Consider the following 22,287-nt stretch of genomic DNA (forward strand, 5'->3'; position numbering starts at 1 on the left):
GCGCCGGTCCGGGCGGGTGCTGCGGCTGCCCCCTGCCAGGCGGAGAGGGCGCGTCTCCCCGGGGCGCCCGGCCATCAGCGCTCGGAGCACCAGCCCCCTGCCCGCCGCCAGCCAGCCCGCGGCCCTGCGCCCCTCGCCCGCGGGACCGCCCCGGGAGAGAGCCGAGCAGCAGGTGCTCGGGGATCCCCGCGACGCAGGGAGCGTCGGGTCCGCCAGTAGCTCGGCCAGGGAGGCCACATTTCCTGCCTCCAGCCTGTTTCCTAACGCCTGGGGTCACGTTCATGAGTGGGAATTTTACTCTCAAACTGGAGACGAATAGCGCTTGATGCGCAACAAACGGGTCTCCGCCGCACAGTGTGAGCGGGGCACCCTGTCTTCGCCCAGGAGAACTCATACTGTATTTTTTTCCGGGACACCAGTCCCCGCGGGCCACAGAGGCCCCTTAGAAGCAAGGAAATAACACCAAAGAAGCATCCTTTCTTTGCTATATTTTATGATGAGATTTTCCTGGACCAAGAAAATGCCACTTTGATTCACTGAAGAGGCAGTTGATGAATGTTAAGGAAAGGATTAAAAAAAAATAAACTGTGCTCTGCTTTCTGTTAAAGCAGATTTCCCCAAAGAAGCCCTGCTTAATGATATTCTAGCAGTAACTCCCGCTTTAATAAAGCTCTCATCTAACTCCTCATACATTTCCTTCCCCCTTTCTCTCCAAATTTATTACATTTTCTGCTCCTCACTCTTTTTGTTAGCCAAAAACTATCCTGGAAGTTTCATTTTATTTTATGTTCTTAAATCATTTAGACTATTACGGTTTGGGTGAGAAACCAGGAATATGAAGTTTTCTGTATCTGTGAACCTAAGATTTCTAATGAATTTCAGAGACTGATTTTTTTCTTTCTCATGCAAAGATTTCTTATAGAGGACTTTCCTTTACTCTTCGGAGAGACAAATAACAAAAAATTTTTTAAAAATCTTTTACTGTACCAGTAGTAAGACAAAAAAAATTAAAAGTTGTGAAGTGGAAAAGATTTCATACATTGTAAGAACTGTATCTTATGAACTTTAAGGAAAACACTCTCTAAAGTCAAAAAGAAATTCTTTCTTGGTGATCATTTATACAAATAAATCTCAAGGTTGGAAATTCATTTTTGTCTTACTCTTTAGTTAAGTCTCTCTTAGTTTGGCAATTTAAATAAATAATACATACTTTTAAAATGTTTTATATTTTAAGTTCTCGGTAGTTGGTACTAAAACTTTGTTGGCAAATTACACCCTCTGCCTTTTACCTGTGTTGTAGGTTTTATTAGCAGCTTTGTACTAACTCATTCATGTAATTTATCCCCCGCCTTCTTCCCTAAGGCTGTCTCCTTTATGGAATGCCTTTAGCTGGAGACAGATTCTGTAATGCCGTAAGAATCTGGAATTGTTCCAGATAAATGTAAAGGAAAAGGATCCACTAAGTTTATTTTCAGGAATAAAACATGAAATGAAGTGATACGGGGAGTGGAAGAAGATGACCTCTGGTTTAAAAGGATTAAATGTATAATGTCAAATGCCTGCTCAAATACCTTTCTCCTCCCCACCGCACTCCCCGCCCCGCCCTTTTCCTTACGCCTAGACAAAACCAAAACCAAAGAAAAAACAGAAAGTTGGTGGTCTGTGCTCAGGAGGTTTGGGTCCGTTTCTGAGTCTCTGACTTCTGACAGATCACCTCAGTATCCTCCCCTCCAACACAGAGCACTACACCTTTTCCATTTGCTGAGCTGTCTACAGAAACAAGACAGTATGTGTAATTTGAGCACAAAGTGGGCACTAATATCTACTAGTGTCCTAATGTTACCCCCACTCCCACCCCATAATTTAAGCCTGAAACCAAGTAAAAGATAAAGTTGGTTTTAATCGTGTGCAAAGTAGAGGCAAGCACAATGTGAAAAAGAAAACAACAACTAAATCATTACTATGTTAATGCCAAACATAAACGGGAGCTTGTCTCTGATAAGTAACATTGAAAAAAAAAATTCATGGTTCAAGTTAAAGCTTGCACTGTCTTGCAAACATCAAGATAAGCCTCCGTAGCAGGCCCAAGCAAAGGAAACAGTTCCTGCAGGATGGGGCAAAGTCCGGCGACACCGACATTTAAAGCAATGGACACCACATACTTACTGGAAACTGGGTGCAGGCAAATGTAACAATTTGTCACTTTGTTTTCCATGTCTCGTAGATTTTTGGAGAACAGGAGTCATCTCAGTGATCATGTGGATGAATATAGGAAGTAATCAAATGCACCTTAAAAGTCACCCTTTCTTCTGAAGTGTTGTCTTTGGAAGCTATCCAAGATTGGTAAAATTACAGAGGGGAACAGAGGCCTTTCTGTTCATCAGATTCCAGAATGCAGTCATTTTAAAGGACATCCGCATATATGATCTCATTCAACCTTGCATAACTGTGAGGAAAATATTGGCACCCCCATTTAACAGATGACAGAGATTAGACATGTAGCTAATTAGTGACAAAAGGGGACTAGAACTAAAATTATTCTTTCCAAAACATTACAGAGTTCTTCCCATTACTTCAAGCTTGCTGCTGGTGGGGAGATGGTAATGGGAAGTAGAGACAAGTAAGATTAAGTGCTTATACTAAATACTGTAACTAGTTTATGGGGAAATGAAAATACAAATCACTTCCCAAAGCGTTTGGATACATTTAGAATATAAGATGGATCGGGGGTTGTTAAAGGCACCCAGAATGCTGTGAGGGAGGTGGAGGGACCCTCTTGAAGTTGACAAACAGAGCAGTCAAATCTGAGGCCGGTTTGGGGTCATTTGTCAGAGGCAGAGTACTGCATGGATATTGATAGCATTGTATTTTGTTGAATACCAGACACCTTTGATTGTAAGAGTCAGCCCTATCTTATGCAACACTAAAATCTGGTACGTAAGACATAAGGAAAAAACTACCATAGAATAATAAGTTATGGTGCATATTTATGCATGGATTGCAGGATTGTCTTAGTCTGCTTGGGCTGCCGTAACAAAAAACCATAAGCTGGGTGGCTTAGAAACAACAGAAATTTATTTCTCTCAGTTTTGGAGGCTGGGAGGTCCAAGATGAAAGGGCCTGCAGCTTCGGTGTATGGTGAAGACACAGACAGTGCCTTCTAGCTGTAACCTCACATCCAGAAAGATCCAGAAGGGGGTGGGAGCTTTGTGGCGTCTCTTTTATAACAGCATTGATCTCATTCACGAAGGCTCCATCCTCATGACCTAAGCACCTTCCAAGGGCCCCACATCCTTGTAACACCACCGTGGGCATTAGGTTCCAAAATATAGATTCGAGGTGGACATAAATGTTCAGTCCATTGCAAGAATGGATCTCAGTTTTAGAGACGTTAAAATATGAGAAAATGTTCATCTTAGAATTAATGAGAAATAGGAAGAGAGAGCACTTTCATCATTTACATTTTATAGCATGTTTTTCAGTTCATCCTGTAAGGCAGATGTTAATTTTCTCATTTTGTGGATGGTGGGTTTCCGAGGGGCTAAATGACCTCCCCAGTAGTCTGTGGGTGCAAGCCCAGCTCTCTCCTCAGAACCAGCTCTGCTCATTTGGTTATAGTCATTCACTTCCTGTGGGTCAGATGCTCCTCCAGGCTGAGGACCAAAGATGGGTAAGAAATGGTAAGAAATGGGTAGGAAACTAAAGAGACTGAGGTCAAATGGAGATGCTAGGCATATGAAGTTTTCACCGTGTGTTGTGATGAGAGTGGTCCTGAATGGGGATCCTGGGTTGTTGGAGACACTGGAGCTGGCCAGACAAGTGGGAGATGGAATTATAATGAATTCTTAGTTATAAAGACTAGGAGGAGTTACAAAAATCCTAGTCATACAAGACGAGGACTGGGTCCCTTCGCTTTCTCCCTGGAAAGTACAGATATAGCCGGTAGGAAAAGATTGAATACTTTGGGGGAAGGTCCTGCCTTCATGGGCCAATACATATTCATTTAATAATGCCAAAAATGCAGACAAGTATCCAAAGAAACTTGTTTAAGATTGGTGTACACCATGTACCTGGAGCAATTCTCCCCTTACAGCCTTCCACCAAGTGTTCAAGAACACCACTGCCAAGGTTTATGCTGCCAGTTTTGCATCTTTGACAGTATCAACCAAATAAACATGGAGTGGATGGGGCGCCTGGGTGGCTCAGTCATTAAGCGTCTGCCTTCGGCTCAGGTCACAATCCCGGGGTTCTGGGATAGAGCCCCACATTGGGCTCTCTGCTCAGCGGGGAGTCTGCTGTTCCCCTCTGCTTGTGTGCTCTTTCTCTCTCTCCTCTCTCTGTCAAATAAATAAATAAAATCTTTAAAAAAACAAACAAACATAGAGTGGATATGGAAGTGGTAAAGAAATTCTTTGGTTGCCCCCAAAGTATTCATTCTTCCCTTCTTTTTCTAAAGCCCCCAGATTTTCGCTTATGAAGAGTGTACCCCTTCCCTCCATTGGGTGACAGCAGATCTTTTTGGGTGGATGGACCCCACTCCTAGCTCTAGGGATGGGCTCTGAGGGTTAATTCCACCCTCAGCCTAAGGACCCATCTAGGGATGGGCCCAATCAGAGCTCCAGCTTCGGGATGTTTGTTCCATACATGATCGGGCTTCACCTTGACCCTTACCGGATGTGAATGAGGATGCAAAGTGGCCTCAGTGAAGCCAGACCGAGATCTTAGCCAACAAGCCAAGGAAGTCTGAGCCAGGGGTCGCAGGGCTTGGACTGGATGACACCTGAAGTCACACTTCCCCTTTGCAGTCCCCTGCACCAAGTCTTTCTTATTTATGCCTTTTTTGGTTGGGATTTCTGTGGCTTCAAACAAAAGCACCCAACAGAGGTGCCATGGAGAGTGAAGAGCTCAGATTTTAAAAAGAAAAGTGGATTTGAGCTGTGGCTCTATCACATATGAGCTATGCAACATGAACAGATTCCCGTAAACTCTTCAAGCCTCAGCTTCCTGATCTATCAAGTGGAGATAAGCAAGGAAAGCTTGTCATGCGCGTTTGCCTGGGATGGTTCTTAATACAGAACAATGAGTTGGCAATCGATGGCAATCATTATATTTGTGCTCTGGACTTTAACACAAAAGGTGTGCTTTCATTATGAGTAATAACATGCCTTTACATAAACTATTGTGTCGGTCAATATGGTGCAATTGAAACAGCTCTGTCCTAGGAGTCCAAAGACCTGGCTTCTGGAACCGTAAGTGAGTGGTCTTGGGTAGTTCATTTAGGCTCTCTGGATCTTAATTTCCCCCATATAAGGTTACGGTGTGAGCCAAGAAAATCTCCAGGGACCCTTTTAGCTCAAAAATTCTAATATTTAACTTAAGCAGCAGTTTAAGTCATGAGAGAGAGGTCTCACTTGTTGTCTTTGACCCTAATAGTAGGCCGCAAGCAACAGCTGAGGAAGTCATTACGCAAAGTCCGAGTCTCTCCCAGTTGAGGTCAGAGGAGCTAACTAACAAGGAGACAGACAGTTATGCCCACAGTTTAATTACAAGCTCATCATAGAGGCTTGCATGGATATGTGCAAGTCATGGTAATTATTGAAGAACGCCGTGGTTTTGAAAAAATCTGATTTCGGAAGCAGGACATGGGGATTATAGTTTCGTCTCTATAACTCACAGGCTGTATGCCTTTGAGGAAAGTATTTCATTTCTCTGTGCTCCAGAATCTCAGCTCTACAAGGAGGGGCCTTGAGAAGCTCTAAAAGGTCTCCGGCAGATCTACCACTGATTCTGTGACTATAATCTGTGCAGGGATAGACAAATTATGACCATTTTTGTACAGCTTGTGGGCTAAGGAAAAAAAAATCCTAAAAGTTATTTTGTGTCATGTGAAGAGGAAACAAATTTCAAACTTCAGTGTCCACAAATAAAGTTTTATTGGCACACAGCCATGCCCATTTGCTTACATATTGTCTACGGCTGCTTTCTTGCTACAAGGGCAGGGCTGAGTGGTTGCAGCATATAGAAGCTACAAGGCCTGTAAAACTGAAAATATTTACTGCCTGCGCCTTTACAGAAAATGTCTGGCTGACCTCTAGTCAATACATCTGTTCTAAAATTCTGTGAACTAATGTCCATTAAACACTTTGTAAACTCCATAGCATTCATCTGTATGGAAGGGTCACATAAAATGGAATTCTGAAATTAAAAAGGCACAGCCAGAAAGCTCATGCCCTGCAAGCATTGTTTACGACGGGTGAAGCTATGGATGGTGCCAAGTCAAGCCCATGCTGCCAAGGAATACTGGGGAATTGTAAGCAAAGCTTAAAAGATGAGGAGAAAATCATCTGGATGACATTAAAGAAGTCATGTAATTTGCTCCTTTTACGGTAAAATAACCTCCTCCGATCCACAGCAGGGATCTTTCTATCAAATTGTTCTTGCTTCCTACATTCAAAACTCCCACTTAGTCAGTGCAGGGCACAAAGCCCTGAGACGTGCCCGCCACATGACAAGCCGGACAGAAATGTGCCCCTTCAAGGCAGAGGAATGTTCCTACTTCATTTAGTTCTAAGAAGTGGGAAGTGAGTGTGCTCACTGACTGCCCAGCAGCCCGGCAGGTGTGAAGTCGGTCCATGGCTGCATATTATGACTTTGACCTTGATCCTAGTCATTTGCGTGAGAGAAGACATGTTCTTTGCACGCTAGGCCTCCAGATACTCTCTCCTTTGTAGGGAATTATGGAGCTACCATTTATTTATAAAACACTACTTGGTTCCAGGAACTACATTAAATAATGTATCTTATTTTGTGAAAATTTATGAGGTCGAGTATTACTATTTATTTTTGACAGTTAAGGAAATTATAGCTCGATGACATTAAATATCTTGCCCAAACTAGAGAGGTTCTAACCCGTTCTGTGCACTTTCAACAGTTTTCATTTTTTTTTTCCTACTCAGAGCTAATTATATAATCAACAACTGGATTTCTATTAAAATTTCATAGGCTCTTAATGATAAATATCTTGAGAAATAGCACACACTTCAATCATTAAAAAAAACTGAGGACATTAAACTATATGGTATAATTTTCTATTAACAGTTCTTTAAATTCTTTTTTTTTTTTTTTCTAGTTACAAACTCTTTTCTTGTGATGAGAACTTTTGAGATCTACTCTCTGGGCACCTTTCAAATACACAACACGGTATTACTAACTGTAGTCACTATGCTGTACGTTACATCCCCATGACTTATTTACTTTCTAACTGGAAACTTGTAACCTTTGACCCCCTTCACCCATTTTGCCTTCCCTCCTCCCTCTACCTCTGGTAACCACCAATCTGTTCTTCGTATCTGTGAGTTCAGTTTTTGTTCTTGTTTTTAGATTCCCCATATATGTGACATCATACATAAGGCCCCCCAGGTCCTTCCATGTTACAAATGGCAGGATTTCCTCTTTTCTTATGGCTAAATAATTTCCCATTGTAGATATGTATGTGTACATATGTATTTATACATATGTATTTATGTATCTTAGCTTCTTTATCCACTCATCCACTGATGATCACTTAGCTTGTTTCTATGTCTTGGCTCTTGTAAATAAGCCTGCAGTGAACGTGGGGGTGCAGAGATGTTTTCTAGTTAGTGTTCCCATTTCCTTCAGATTAATCCTGAAAAGTAGAATTAATTGCTGGATCAAAAGTAGTTCTGTTTTTAAATCCTTGAGGAACCTCCATATTGTTTTCCAGAGTGGCCCCACCGGTTTGCATTCCCACCCACAGTGCACAGGATTCCCTTTCCTCCACATTCTCATGAACACTTATTATTTCTGGTCTTTCTGATAATAGCAATTCTGACAGGTGTGGGGATATGTCACTGTGGTTTCGATTTGCATTTTTTAACAGTTCCTTAAATCCTTAAACACTCAATCAATGATAGAGCATGTTGAACTGGGGGTTGGAAGAACTAGGGTTTGGTTTTTCTTCTGCTACTTTCTACTTGTGCTTACACTCCAGGAGTCTCGATTTTCCTCATCTGTAAAACAGGGCACAAGGTCTATGTTGATGACACTATAGAACACTGCAAAGGGCTTTGTAAACACTTATTATTTCTCGGTCACTGTTGGATTCTTTTAAAAAAAAAATATATATATATATATAGAAGTTTCTATATTAAAATGGTACTTAATAGTATTCTAAGAAGTAAATAGGAACATGCCTCAAAGATGTAAGTAGATGTAAATACAATCTTTGTACACACTATGGCTTCAAAATGTAATTTTTAAGAAAAAGTGATGCCTCTTTTTAGTAGGCTTAAAAGGATAAAATTATCATCACAAAGAACAACTATTTTCTAACTTTGTGTAAGATGCTATGCGACGGCACAGCCGCAGTGACAAACCTTCTAGAAGTTTGCACTTTAGTCGGAGGCAGCAAAAGTTTAAATTCCATGCCACATACCACACTGCTCACCCATCTGATTATAACCACCAGAAATATTTCCCACAAGTCCCTGTTTGCAGTCTTCCAAGAATCACAGAGGATGCTGGACACAGCTTAGCAGTGGTCTGCGTGTCCAGCAATGACCACCTCCAGCCACTTCACCGGCAAGCCGCTGACGAATTGGAAAGACCCACTGGCTCTCTCCCCAACCCGAGAGCTAGTCCAATCAGCAGCGCCATCTGCTGGCTAGCACCGGGAACTGACTCAATGTCCTGTCCTTCCTCAGAACTGTCTTTGACCAGCTCCCAGAACTCCCCCTTACTTCTGTATTTCACAGTTCATAATTCAGTTCATTCCGTTTTAGGCAATTGTCCTTTTACATGTATGCACACATTCTCTTTCATTCCTAGATTCATCTGCGAGGACTGCTGTAACGAAGCACCTCAAACTGGCTTAAGCAACAGAAATTTGTTGTCTCACCGTCCCGGAGGCCAGAAGTCTGAAATCAAGTTGTCAGCGAGTTGGTTCCTTCTGAAGGCTGTAAGGGAAGGATTTGTTCCAGGACTCTCTACTTGGCTCATAGATGGCCATCTTTGTGTCCATATGGCGTTCTTCCTCTATGCGTGTCTCTGTGTCCAGATTTCCCTTTTTTAAAATGAGACACCAGCCGTATTACACCAGGGGCCACCCTAAAGACCTCTTCTTTTTTTTTTTTTTTAAGATTTTATTTATTTATTTTAGAGAGAGAGAGCTTGAGAGTTGGGGGAGGGTAAGGGGGGGAGCAGAGGAAGAGAGAGAAGCAAACTCCCCGCGGAGCAGGGAGCCCGATGCGGGGCTCGATCCCAAGACCCTGGGATCATGACCTGAGCTGAAGGCAGTCACTTAACAGACTGAGCCACCCAGGCGCCCCCAAAGACCTCATCTTAACTAATTACAACTATGGTATTATTTCCAAATAAGGACTCATCTGAGGTTCTTAGGACTTCAAAAGGTGAATGTGGGGGGATACAATTCAACCCATAAAACTCCCCTCCTCCCTCCTTCTAACTTGCTCAAATACCTCAAGGCAATCTTTTATTTCATTCTCTGTTCTTGCCTCCTCCTACCTACATAGTCAGCCTGTAAATTATCCTATATATAACGGGAACACGTAAGAATGGCCAAGCCTAGGAAAAAGAAGGCCACGTGCTCTGAAATGTAACTTAACCTGGGTGGAGGTGTGAGCAACTCCTAGAATCACTCAAGATCTCTCTTCAGAAGATCCTTCCTCACCCCCTCTATTTAAACCACTTTGTTTTCTCTTCCTTAAGCACCGTCACTCAAAGTAAGCATTTCCTACACAACATTTTTCTACTTCAATCACTAATATTCAAACTGTATTACATTCTGCTATATTTTCATTGTTGATATGTAGTATTTTACCTGTTATAAAATAAATTAGAATAAAAGTCCTTATGAGATGGTAACTAACACTCCCCCTGCCAAGTCCTCACTACAGTTCTTGTTCTCTAAATATTTATGAGTAACAGTTATATGCTGGGCATCGTGGTAGATGTGGGGATATGAACGTGTGAGTGATGATGTCTGCTATGAAAAAATATCCAATATAGAGGGGCAGACAGACATAGCTAATACTCCAAGTCTTATAATAGTGGTATTTATAAGATGATATGGCAACAGAAGATGGAATGGTTCATTAAGCACTAGGAATCAGAAGTCATCAGCCCCTATACATCCGATAAAGGACAGTCTTCTTGGTGAAGGTAAAATGATTGAATGATGAGAGAGAAAGTCTGGCATGCAGAAGAGAAGGGCATTTTAGCACACTGAGGGCAAACTGGAAAGTAGATGGTGAATACAAGTGGGAGAGCAGATGACAGAGTCTTTGAGCAATCTTCCATCCAACAACTGGTCTCCGTCTACTGCTTGGTTAAAGGCCCAAGTATGTCAAAGTGATGGATGCCATTTTTTACCTCAGGGACATACACATTGCCCAATGGAAGTGAATGAAGTATTTCTGAACTTGCTTTAAAAATTGCAATTCAAGCCTCTTCATCAATTTACAAGGTCATTATAATCATCCAACCAATGAATTGTTGACACACTATTTCATCTACCCTGCAGATGACTATTAAGAGCTGCAATGTGACCAGTCATCCATAGAAACTTTTCATTTTCTCTTGGTAGTTAGTTTCACAACATTTCCACTTGTACCAATACTCACAGTTTGTTTGGGACTGAATTATTTGAGCACTTGCCATGTACTCACTGAGCTAAAACCTGGACATACTCATAAGCAGGCTTTGGAATTATTTCTTTGAAAGGACAATCTCAGAATCCCAATTTTCATTAGATCCATTTAATTGCATCATCATAAGCCAGAAGGAGCATGTTTGTTTTGTTTGTCGTCTATAACACCATGTTTGGTCGAGATCTTGCACATAGGGTCCTTTATTACCACTGATTTTTCACTTTTACTTCTCATCAATTAATATGAGAACATATTCATGAACATATTCATGAGCCAAGTTGCTCCAACCAAATCCTATCCCCTACTCTGGAATTACCTCCTGTCCCCCAAATAGTGGTGCAGACCCAATTATTCTGAGAGAATTAGAGATCATCTTATCCTACCATATACTTTTACAGTAAGGTAGCTGGGGCCAGAGAAGTCACAGGACTGATAAGATTAGGCAGGATCCAAACCAGAACCCAGGTCCCTAGGTACTCAGTTCTGCTATTAGTTTTTCTCATTTAAAAAAAAAAAAAAAATCTCAGGCGCCTGGGTGGCTCAGTTGGTTAAGCAATTGCCTTCGGCTCAGGTCATGATCCCGGAGTCCTGGGATCGAGTCCCACATCGGGCTCCTGGCTCAGCGGGGAGCCTGCTTCTCCCTCTGACCCTCTCCCCTCTCATGCTGTTTCTCTGTCTCTCTCTCTTTCTCTCAAATAAATAAATAAATAAAATCTTAAAAAAACAAAAAACAAAAAAAACCCTCTGTTCCCAGGGCACCTGGGTGGCTCAGTCATTTAAGCATCTGACTCTTGATTTTGGCTCAGGGCATGATCTTGGGGTCCTGGGATCAAGCCCCACACTGGGCTCCACACTCATCAGGGAGTCTGCTTGAGGTTGTCTCTCTCCCTCTGCCCCCCTCCACCCGCTCTCTCTCTCTTTTTCTAAAATAAGTAAATAAATCTTAAAAAAAAAATCTGTTCCCTACCTTTATCTTCATGTAAGCCATGTGAAGGATTTTGATCCTTATCTAAAAAGATATGACATCAACTAAAGGATTTTAAGCTGGAGTGAACATGACCTGATTAGGATCTATTTTTAAAATCCCCTGGTGGCAAGAGGATGGCCTGGAAGGAGAATGGTCACAAATACGTATTATGGAGTTTGCCATAATCACAACTCTGAAGTGATCCCATGTGCCTCCTGAAGCCTGGCTGCCCTGGGCACAGCTCAGTGGCCCTGACTGGACCCCTGACTGCAGGGCAACCAGCCAGCAGCCATGACAGAGTCTGCCCGAATAGAGATGTCCTGGTTTGTTATTCTCTCTCCAGAGATTCTGATTGTGTCATCTGAGACAGGACACCAAGAATCTCTATGTCTTATAAAGCCCCAAATGATTTCAATGATCAGTAAGAAAACAAAAGAATGAAAAATTATTTTTCTGGGGTGCCTGCGTGGCTCAGTCGTTAAGCGTCTGCCTTCGGCTCAGGTCATGGTCCCAGGGTCCTGGGATCGAGCCCCGTATTGGGCTCCCTGCTCTGCGGGAGGCCTGCTTCTCCCTCTCCCGCTCCCCCTGCTTGTGTTGCCTCTCTCGCTGTCTCTCTCTCTCTCTGTCAAATAAATAAAATAAAATCTTTAAAAAAAATTATTTTTCTAAGGAGAAAAGAAAAGAAGCAAGCAAGAAAGGAAGGGAGGGAGGCAGAACTTCAGGGATGGTATTCTCACTGTTTAGATGCCATGGCCAGTCCTGGTGTATGTTTTGTTCACTTGCTCTGCAGAGGGACGGTTCTTCACACTTGGAGCGTGAGAAGTGGAGGCTAAATGCACCACCCAGAAGAGAAGCAGAGAGAGACGCCATCTGCCTAGGGAGAATCTGCTCTTCTAACAGAAGGTTTACTCAATAGTAAAAACACTTTGTTCCTGTTTCAAGTTTAAATTATAGCCACAGCGATACTGAGAACTTGATGAAAGGATCGTTCAGGTCAACTTCAAAGTGGAGCTGAGACTAGGATCTGTCAGCGGAGGGCAAGCCCCACCTCACCTCTACCATCCACCTCCTTGCAGACCCGCCCAGGGCCGGACGACAAACACGCCCCCTCACTTTGTGTGTTCTCCTGGGGCTTGAACTGATGGAATCAAGATGGGGAGACTTCAAACACGCTGCATTTTTGTGTGTTTCTTTCCCCTTCTTCCCTTACTTGCTTATTTCCTTGTGTCTACTTACTCTGTAGATCTCCCTTCGCTCTCTCTCTCTCTCTTTTTTTTTCCCCAAGAATCTAGGATGAAAAGTCCTCAAAACCAGAAGCTGTCTGGCTGTTAGGCACACACTGTGTGATTCTGTGACTCACAAACTCATTCCTAGCTGTCCAGTGGTGATTTGCCTTCCTCCTGGGGCGCAGGCCCCTGCTGGGGGCTGAGAGCTAACGTCTCACAAGATGAACATTGAATCATTTAGGCTTATAAGAATCCTTTTCATTTTATTTTTAAGAGGACTTCAAGGCTCCCTCAAAGACCCTTATTTTTCTTCAAGAAAATACATTTATTTTAATATCTCAGATACCAATAAGCCTAAAGCGATACCAGACAGGTCAGATTAAACTAGCATTGTAATTATCAAACTGCTATTTCAATTCTGGGCTTCCCAGGTCAACATTCCAGAACGAGCACTTCTCTCCTTTATGAATAACAGCAATGAACACGTGTATTTTGTTTTTGCTGCGTGCAAAGCATTTTTTACATTCTCTTGGGTGAAACTTTCTAGAGTTCTGCACCGGAAACAGGGCGTGTGTTATGTTCTCTCCAGGGTACAAAGACAGGAAATGGAGACTCAAAGAGGCTAAGTGATCCACGGAAGAAGGTAGCCTCTGGGACGGGACTGAGGCACAGTCATTCCGGCCCAAGTCTCGGCCTCCGTTCCTCACCCGCCACCTCTCAGCTCTGTTGCCACAGAGAAAGAAGCTCCTCTCCTGGCATTTACTTTGCTGCCCATAGGCACCGTGGTTAGGATGGTGCTGGGGAAGAAGTTGGAAGCTCTCTCAAATATTTTTCCAGTAAAATTGTATGTGTTATGTCTAATATTTATTAAAAAATTTTAGTATGTGTATGCTGTTTCGATCCAGTGAGTCCTAATCTTTGATAACTCACTCTGGAATACATTTTTAACCTGTACAGCTTAGAGTCATAGGAAATCTAAACATTTACACTTATATGCATATTTTGATTGTAGAAAATTATGATAGAGTGGTTAATTAAAACTTCCAAGCGTAACAAGATAATAGGATAAAATTCTACGGGAGAAGTGGGTTGGAAATACAAGTTCAAGGAGGAGAAGGAACATTGAAAACTTTCCCACCAACCAGCGGTTGTACAATAACGATGGTATTTGTAGTTCAGTGGATATATTTAAAAGAGTAATATAATAGTATTATTTTTAAGTATCAATATTTATACTACAATGGAAATTGCATCATTGCATCAAATTACATCAATGATAAAAAAATTTTAGATGTCAATTTTTTTTTAGACACGAGAGTAACAAGGTTTACAACATTTTTTTTGTGGGTGTGGGAGCATAAACAAATATTTTGAAAACTGCTCCCTTAAGCACTTGTGGCCTCATCCGAGAGTGGGATGAGCAGTGAAAGGTGCTTGTCTTTTTTTTTTTTTTTAAAGATTTTATTTACTTATTTGACAGAGAGAGACACAGCGAGAGAGGGAACACAAGCAGGGGGAGAGGGAGAGGGAGAAGCAGGCTTCCCGTCAAGCAGGGAGCCCGATGCGGGGCTCGATCCCAGAACACTGGGATCATGACCTGAGCCGAAGGCAGACGCTTAATGACTGAGCCACCCAGGCGCCCCAAAAGGTGCTTGTCTTAATGAACTATTTAGTGGGAGAAAGGAACTTTCGATGGAATAATATAGGCCAATCACTAATTTGAATAGGAGACTCCATTTTAGACTTCCCTAGATCTGACTTTTTAAAAACCAAAAGTGACCCAAAAGTTGTAGGACAGAGTATTGACAGAGTATTTTGAAAGGCAACAATTGGATTAAAAAAAAAAATTTGAACTCTTTTGTGTTTGTAATTAACCAAGTTCTGAGGGCTCAATAATCTACTTATACCATGTTTTCACCGAAGAAACCAGGCCTTTGCCTTTAGTTAATTCAGCTAGGCTGTGTGAAAGGGCCGAGGAGAACCCCAGAGGGTTGCCTGTAGATCAGGCCAGCCAAGGAGCCTGTGTGCACATTCCCAGGAAAGGGACAGTAGAGTGCTTCTCTCACGTCCACAGAACCTGCAAGGAGGGATCTCAGTAGCAGGAGGCTCTAGGGTATCCTGGGGGGAGGGGGTCAGGGGTGCAGGAATGGTCCTAAAATATCTCTCTTAATGAGTTAGCTGAGATTTAAAAAAAAAAAATTCACTCATATAGCCGTGAATAAATACACTTATTCCTATAATGAGATAGGGCAGTATAAATTTTATTCCTTTTTTTATAGGAGCACTGAGAAAATTGTTCACATAAATAAGTATATGAAATGGAAGATATTTTGTTACAGGAAAGTCCCTCAACTCTTTGAACTCCAGTAGAGTATTCTGTCATCAAAAATGGTTTTTAATGAGCAGCTTACAGCTCAAAAAGGTCGTCCTTCAGTTTCATTGAAATACTTGGGAAAACACCTGAGTTGCAAACATATGGTGTTACCTGACCCTAAGAAGCACTCAGTTTCTCCACACCAACCGACACCAGCACGAGCTGTCAAACTGCCTCTTGGCTAGGCAGCCCAGAGTTTTGTCCCCCTCAGGACAATGCAGTGTAGTAAGATTAGAGACGGAGGATAGCTTTCTTCTGTAAAATGGAAGAGGGACAGTTATGAAAGGAGAGATGGAAAATCAGCATCTTCCAGCCTACAAGTGCCCCACTGGGCAAAGACATATTAAGAAGTATATACATAAGTCCCCTTTTATCCGAGGTTTCACTTTTGTGGTTTCACTTACCCGCGGTCAAGTGCGGACCAGAAGCAGATGATCCTCCCTCTGACGTGTGGTCAGAAGGTCAAGAGTAGCCTAACGCTGCATCACGATGCCTACGTCATTCCCCCGCCTTCGTCTCATCACCCAGGCATTTTATCATCTCACATCTTCACAAGAAATGGTGGGAGCACAGTATAGTAAGGTATTTTGAGAAAGAGAGAGACCACGTTCACAAAACTTCTATTACAGTACATTGTTACAATTGTCCTATTATTGGTTATTGTTGTTAATCTCTTACTATGCATTATTTAATGCAAGTTAAATAATAAAGTTAAATAAAGTTAAACTTTATCACAAGTACGTATGTACAGGAAAAAAACACAGTCTATCTAAGGTTCGATACTAACTGCTGTGTCAGGCATCCCCTGGGGAGGTCTTGAAATGGATCCCCCGTGGATAAGGGGGGGCTACTACTGTATATGGATGTTGAGGTCTAGGAACATCATTTTCCTAAAGCTATCTGTGAGCTGCACACTCTTGGGAAAGTTTTTGCGTACTCCAGTGTAAAGTGTTTGTGAGATCATGGAAAATATATATTGGCCTCTGCCTCTGGTTCTTGGCACAGAACTCCTGAAACTCTTGTAATTTCCCAGGTGGTAGGAGGATCACCTAGGGTAGTGACTCTGGGTGGGCACTGGATGGCTCCTGGGTGAGGACCAGTCACAGGAAAGCCTGAGCCATGATGAGAAATGTGGAATTTTTAGCCCCACCCTGCTTCTCTTGAGAAGGGAGAAGGGCTGAAAAGAGAGTTACTGATTGATCACACCTACACGGGGAAGCCTCCATAAAATCGGCGAAGTATGGAGTTTGGAGAGCTTCTTTGTTGGTGATCATGTGGAGGTTCTGGAAGACAGGCATGCCTGGACAGGACATGCAAGCTCTGTGCCCCTTCCCACAACCTTCACCCTACATATCTCTTCCATCTGGACGGTCATCTGTATCCTTTATCAGATCCTTTTGTAATAAACCGGTAAATGTAAGTAAACTGTTTTCCTGAGTTCTGAGAGCTGCTCTAGCAAATTAGTTGATCCCAAGCAGGAGGTTATAGGAGCCTCCAATCTGTGGTTTGTTGGTGAGAAGCACAGGTGACAACTTGAGCTTGGGCCTGGCATCTGAAGCGCGCGCGTGTGTGTGTGTGTGTGTGTTTAGGGGGTAGGCGGTCTCTTTGGACCGAGCCCTTACCCTGTGGAATCTGATGCTATCTCTGCGTAGAGTGTCAGAATTGAATTAAATCAAAGAACACCTGGCTGGTGTCCCAGAGACTTGCTTGTGGTGAGGTAAACTCTATACATTTGATGACCAAAGTAGTAAAGGAGACACACAGGGAAGAAACATAGATGGGATGCCAAGTTTTTCCATTAGTGTTCCAGCTTGGGGACCACTACCCAGGCCATCTTCAGGCTCTACCCCATCTCCCATTGATCTGTCCTGTGAGCTCTTGTTTCTGCCCCCCTGTAAACTTCCCTGGCATCTGCCTGCTGCCCAATCTCCTGTGTGGTCTCTTGGCTCTGCAGTGACTTTCCAAGGGTCAGTTCCATCCTTTTTCTCTTTTCCAGCCAAGCACCTCAGAACTCAGCTTGAGTCTAGTGCAAAATAAACAAAAACCAAACAAAGAAAAAGTAGACATTTGTTTTAAGCGTACTTGGTTAGCTCCGTATTAATAGCTCAGAATTGAATAAGGGGGTCATCTCTAGTACCTACGCAAGACTCCTTTTCTATAAAGTTATCCAAAAAGAGCAGGGGAAGAGGTAAAGTGCTATAGAAAGCGCAGCTGCCATAATAATTGTGGGGACAGGTATCAGTTATTGCTCACTTAGTCTGCAGTGAGGATCTTGCATACATTAACTGAAACATTCCTCATGAGAGAGACAATCTGTGGTCAATTGTAGCCCCATTTTATGGATAAGAAAACTAGGGATCTGACAGATTAGAATGTCTGCCTATATACAACTAGCTGGTAGAGCCTGAATTAAAACCCACACTGTTCTGATTCCAAGTCCATGGTCTTAACCATTATGCCTCTTAGCAGCAAAGTCACATGAAATGTAACCATTTATGGCTCATGTTAATACTAAGGATGTTTAAGAGGTAATGCTTCAGGAGTCATTGCCCCCTCATTGACCTTACCTTTCCGTATCCTTTCCTTGATCTTCCTCTTTGGGCTCTTCTCATTTTTCTTTAGGTGTACCCGTGTTTGAAGTCTCTTAAACGTACCCATGAGTATTGCCTCATTCCTCCCAGGGTTAAAAAGCTCAGTACACGCGGGTCTGGTGGGCAGGATACTCAGGGTTTGGATCTGTTTCTAATGTCACATTCCATTTCTGGGCTCTATTTTTCCTCTGAAGCCCACACAGAGTAATTAATATCAAATAGTAAGACAAGTTCTTCAATAATTAACACCTGGAAAGGAGCCAGTCAACTGGCACCAAAGCCAGACTCCGTGCAATTTGGTTTCGTGGAGCTGGACAAATAACGAAGAAAAGAACATGTAGTCACCACTGGAGTATTCGGGCTTTAGTGGAGTAATAAAACCTGGACAGCAACCAAAGATAGGAGATAGGAAATTGGAAGCCACATAGAGTAACGATGTGGACAAGGGCAGCTGAACTGAAGTGACAGATGCATTGGAGATGGGACATCACAGAAAATATTACGTGGCCCGTGGACAGCAGAAGGCTTTATGTGGTTAAAACCACAGAGCTAACTGAGCTTTCAGTTAGCTGCATCGGCAGTCAAAAGGGCCATTCGGATTAGCTAAACAATGGTTCTGAAAGCAGTTCTGTTCCAATAGTGCTGGCTGCACTCCTGGGCTTGGTGAGATGCATGGAGGGGCGCCTGGGTGGCTCAGTCATTAAGCGTCTGCCTTCAGCTCAGGTCATGATCCCAGGCTCCTGGGATCGAGTCCCACATCGGGCTCCCTGCTCGGCGGGAAGCCTGCTTCTCCCTCTCCCACTCCCCCTGCTTGTGTTCCCTCTCTCGCTGTCTCTCTCTCTCTGTTAAAAAATAAATGAAATCTTAAAAAAAAAAAAAGAAGAGATGCACAGAAAATGAGTGGAAAGTCCCACGTCACGAATGCCATCTGCTTGATTACTGCTCGGCCTTGGTGCCTTGAATTCCCCCCCACAACCCTTCTGGGTTGAAGCACTCCAGGGGCTATTATAATGTGTACCTTAATAGTAGGTTGCAAGATTCTAACAAGAGAGCCAATCATTCCTCTTTCATCAAAAAAAAAAAAGTAACCTAACTATCCTGTTCGGTTTCCCTCTTCACCCAGCAAGCTTCACGACGGACGGATGCATTGCTAGGCAGGAGGCACACCCACCCACCTGGTCACGCACATCCTCAGCTCAGGCGGCCAATGCTCCAGCAGCTCCCCAAGCAAGGGTGGCCACAGAGTCACGGTTTTGCTCTGCCCTGGCAGGGAGAATGCAGTTGTACTCTGAAAAGCAGTATCAAGTCCAGAGTTCACTACCAGTTTTGCTTGGGATTTTTGCTTTTCGAAGAAAGTATTTCTGCAAAATGTTCTTAGTTTTACAGAAATACAGTAGAAAAGAAAATCTGCCTGCCATTTCAATAATATATTAAATGCCCCGAAAAATCACCCTCACTGGCAAGTGAGTAATTCATTGCAGTTTTTTTTTAATTGAGGTGAAATTGACATAATATAAAATTAACCATTTTTTAAGATTTTATTTATTTATTCGAGAGGCAGAGAGTGAGGGAGAGTGCATGAATGGGGGGAGGGGCAGAGGGAGAAGCAGGCTTTTTGCTGAGCAGGGATCCCGATGCGGGGCTCGATCCCGGGACTTGGGATCATGATCTGAGCCGAAGGCAGATGCTTAACTGGCTGAGATACCCAGGCATCCCCCAAATTAACCATTTTAATATAAGCCATTCAGCCATCAAAGCCAGACTCAGTGCAATTTGGTTTCATTGAGCTGGACAGGTAACGAAGAAAAAGTACATTTAGTTACCACCAGGGTGTTTGAAGTTGCAGTGGGGTAATAAAAGCTAGACAACAGAGGTATTTAGTACATTCACAATATTGTGCAACCAATACCTCTACTGAGTTCCAAACATTTTCCTAACCCCTTAAGGAGATCCTGTACCTAATAAGCAGTTACTTCTAATTCTCCCTGCCCCGGCAACCACCAATCTGCCCCTGGCAACCACCAATCTGCCCCCGCCGCCCCCCGGCCCCTGGCAACCACCAATCTGTGTTCTGTCTCTATGGATTTACCTATTCTGGTTATTTCACATAAATGGAATCATATAGTATGTGACTTTTTGCGTCTGGCTTCTTTCACTTAGCATAAGATTTTCAAGGTTCATCCAGGTCGCAGTATGTATCAGTAGTTCATTCCTTTTTATGGCTGAATAATATGCCATTGTGTGGATATATCACATTTTTTTTCTCCATTCATCTGTTGATAGACATTTGGGTTGTTTCTATCTTCTGGCTACCATGAATAGCACTGCTTTGAACATGGGTTTACATGTATTTGTGTGAATACCTATTTTCTTTTTTTTTTTTTTTTTAGATTTTACTTATTTATTTGAGAGAGAGATAGTGAGAGAGAGCACAAGTGGAGAGGAGAGGGAGAAGCCGGATCCCCGCATAACAAGGAGCCTGATGTGGGACTTCATCCCCGGACCCTGGGATCATGACCTGAGCCAAAGGCAGATGCTTAACCGACTGAGCCACCCAGGCACCCTTGAATACCTATTTTCAATTTTGGGGGGTATATTCATAGGAATGGAATTATTAGGTCGTATGGTAAGTATAGGTTTAATTTTATTTATTTATTTGAGAGAGAGAACGAGAGAGAGAGAGAGAGCATGAGAGGGGGAGGGTCAGAGGGAGAAGCAGACTCCCTGCCGAGCAGGGAGCCCAATGCGGGACTCGATCCCGGGACTCCAGGATCATGACCTGAGCTGAAGGCAGTCGCTTAACCAACTGAGCCACCCAGGCGCCCAGGTTTAATGTTTTTTTAAAAGATTTTATTTATTTGAGAGAGAGAGGAGGAGCAGGGCAAGGGACAGAGGGAGAGGGAGAAGCAGACTCACCACTCAGCAGGGAGCCTGACTAGGGGCTCGATCCCAGAACACTGGGATTATGACCTGAGCCAAAGGCAGATGCTTAACCGACTGAGCCACCCAGGCGCCCCTGTTTAACTTTTTTTTTTTAAGATTTATTTATTTTAGAGCAAGTGAGAGACAGAGAGGGAGAGTCTTAAGCAGACTCTGTGCTGAGCATGGAGCCCTATACGGGCTCGATCTCACTACCTTGAGATCATGACCTGAGCTGAAACCAAGAGTCGGTTGCTTAACCACCTGTGCCAGCCAGGTGCCCCTATGTTTAACTTTTTGAGGAACTGTTAATGTGTTTTCCACAGAGACTGTAACATTTACATATCTCCATGATTCAGTTTCTCCACATCCTAATACTTGTTATTTTCTTTCTTTTTCTTCTTTGTCTTAGCCAATCTAGTGAATGTGAAGTGGTGTCTTATTGTGGTGGTGATTTGCATTTTCCTAATGACTAATGATTTTGAACATCTTTTCATGTGCACATTGGCCATTTGTATATCTTCCTTAGAGAAATGTCTATTTAAGTTCTTCACCCATATTTTACTTGGGTTATTTGTGAGTAATTCACTTTAAAAAGTGATGTTTATGGCTTCAAAAAACCATTCATAATTGGTAATTTCTAACTTTTGGGGGTAATGACAGTCAGCATCTTGACTCCTTATATCTTTACCTTGACACTATTCCAAGAGATGCTCTTCTGAGATCACAATCCCAGATAATAACCACACTAATATTTGCTGAGTCCCTACCATGTGGTAGACATTGTTTTAAGTGCTTTCATTTATATTATTAACTCATCACATCATCATAACCGTATGAAATACAAGTCATAGAAGAAAAAAACCAAGACCCAAAGGCATTAAGTAACTTGGTCCAAATCACATAGCTAGAAAGTGGTGGAACTGGAATTCAAACCCAGTGTAGATAGACATTAGTAGAGGTTAAATAAGATTAGATTGAGGTAGTCCTCAACTCAAATTTTTGCCCCATTAATCGTCCCAGAAGGTGGTTTTTGGTTGGTTTATACTCCAGAGTTCTACAAAGCTGTTATGACAGAGAGATGAACTGCTATGTACAGAACTAAACTTTCTCAAGAGAGGGGCAACCATGCGAGTCTTAAAATTTTATCTATGCAAATAGAAAAGATGTTGACAAAAATAAGTACCCATAGGGGTAAAATGGACAACTTCCAGTGAAAAACTGTACAAATGTCCACTAATGAATGGGATGGATGATGGAGGACATGCGGAATAAGAATGCAGTTTTAGGAATGCTAAAAGACCAAGGACTCAATAAAAAGAACCCATGGACTGTTCACTCCCTTGTCATTGGGAAAATGTGTGAACAAGCTGGAAGACTCATAGATGCGTCATCACGTGCTACCTTAATGAAAACCAACGAATAAAAAAAATAAAAACTCAGTGGCACGTCCTATATTTTAACACAGAAGAAAAGGCCAGGCTAATTATATTGAGTAAGGTTTTTTCTTTTTTTTTTTGTA

The 22,287-nt window shown here is 42.6% G+C and overlaps 1 protein-coding gene across 1 annotated transcript in view; it reads right to left on the reverse strand.

Moving 5' to 3' along the window:
* SBSPON (somatomedin B and thrombospondin type 1 domain containing) overlaps positions 1-17,913 on the reverse strand; it is a 40,612-nt gene extending 22,699 nt beyond the window's left edge. Inside the window, exon 1 of the mRNA XM_044914353.1 lies at positions 17,823-17,913. Coding sequence (XP_044770288.1) covers positions 17,823-17,913 — 91 coding nt within the window. The remainder of the gene's footprint in view (positions 1-17,822) is intronic.
* Positions 17,914-22,287: the final 4,374 nt, after the last annotated feature.

This window comes from Neomonachus schauinslandi, chromosome 4, assembly GCF_002201575.2.
Source record: "Neomonachus schauinslandi chromosome 4, ASM220157v2, whole genome shotgun sequence".
Taxonomy (NCBI): domain Eukaryota; kingdom Metazoa; phylum Chordata; class Mammalia; order Carnivora; family Phocidae; genus Neomonachus; species Neomonachus schauinslandi.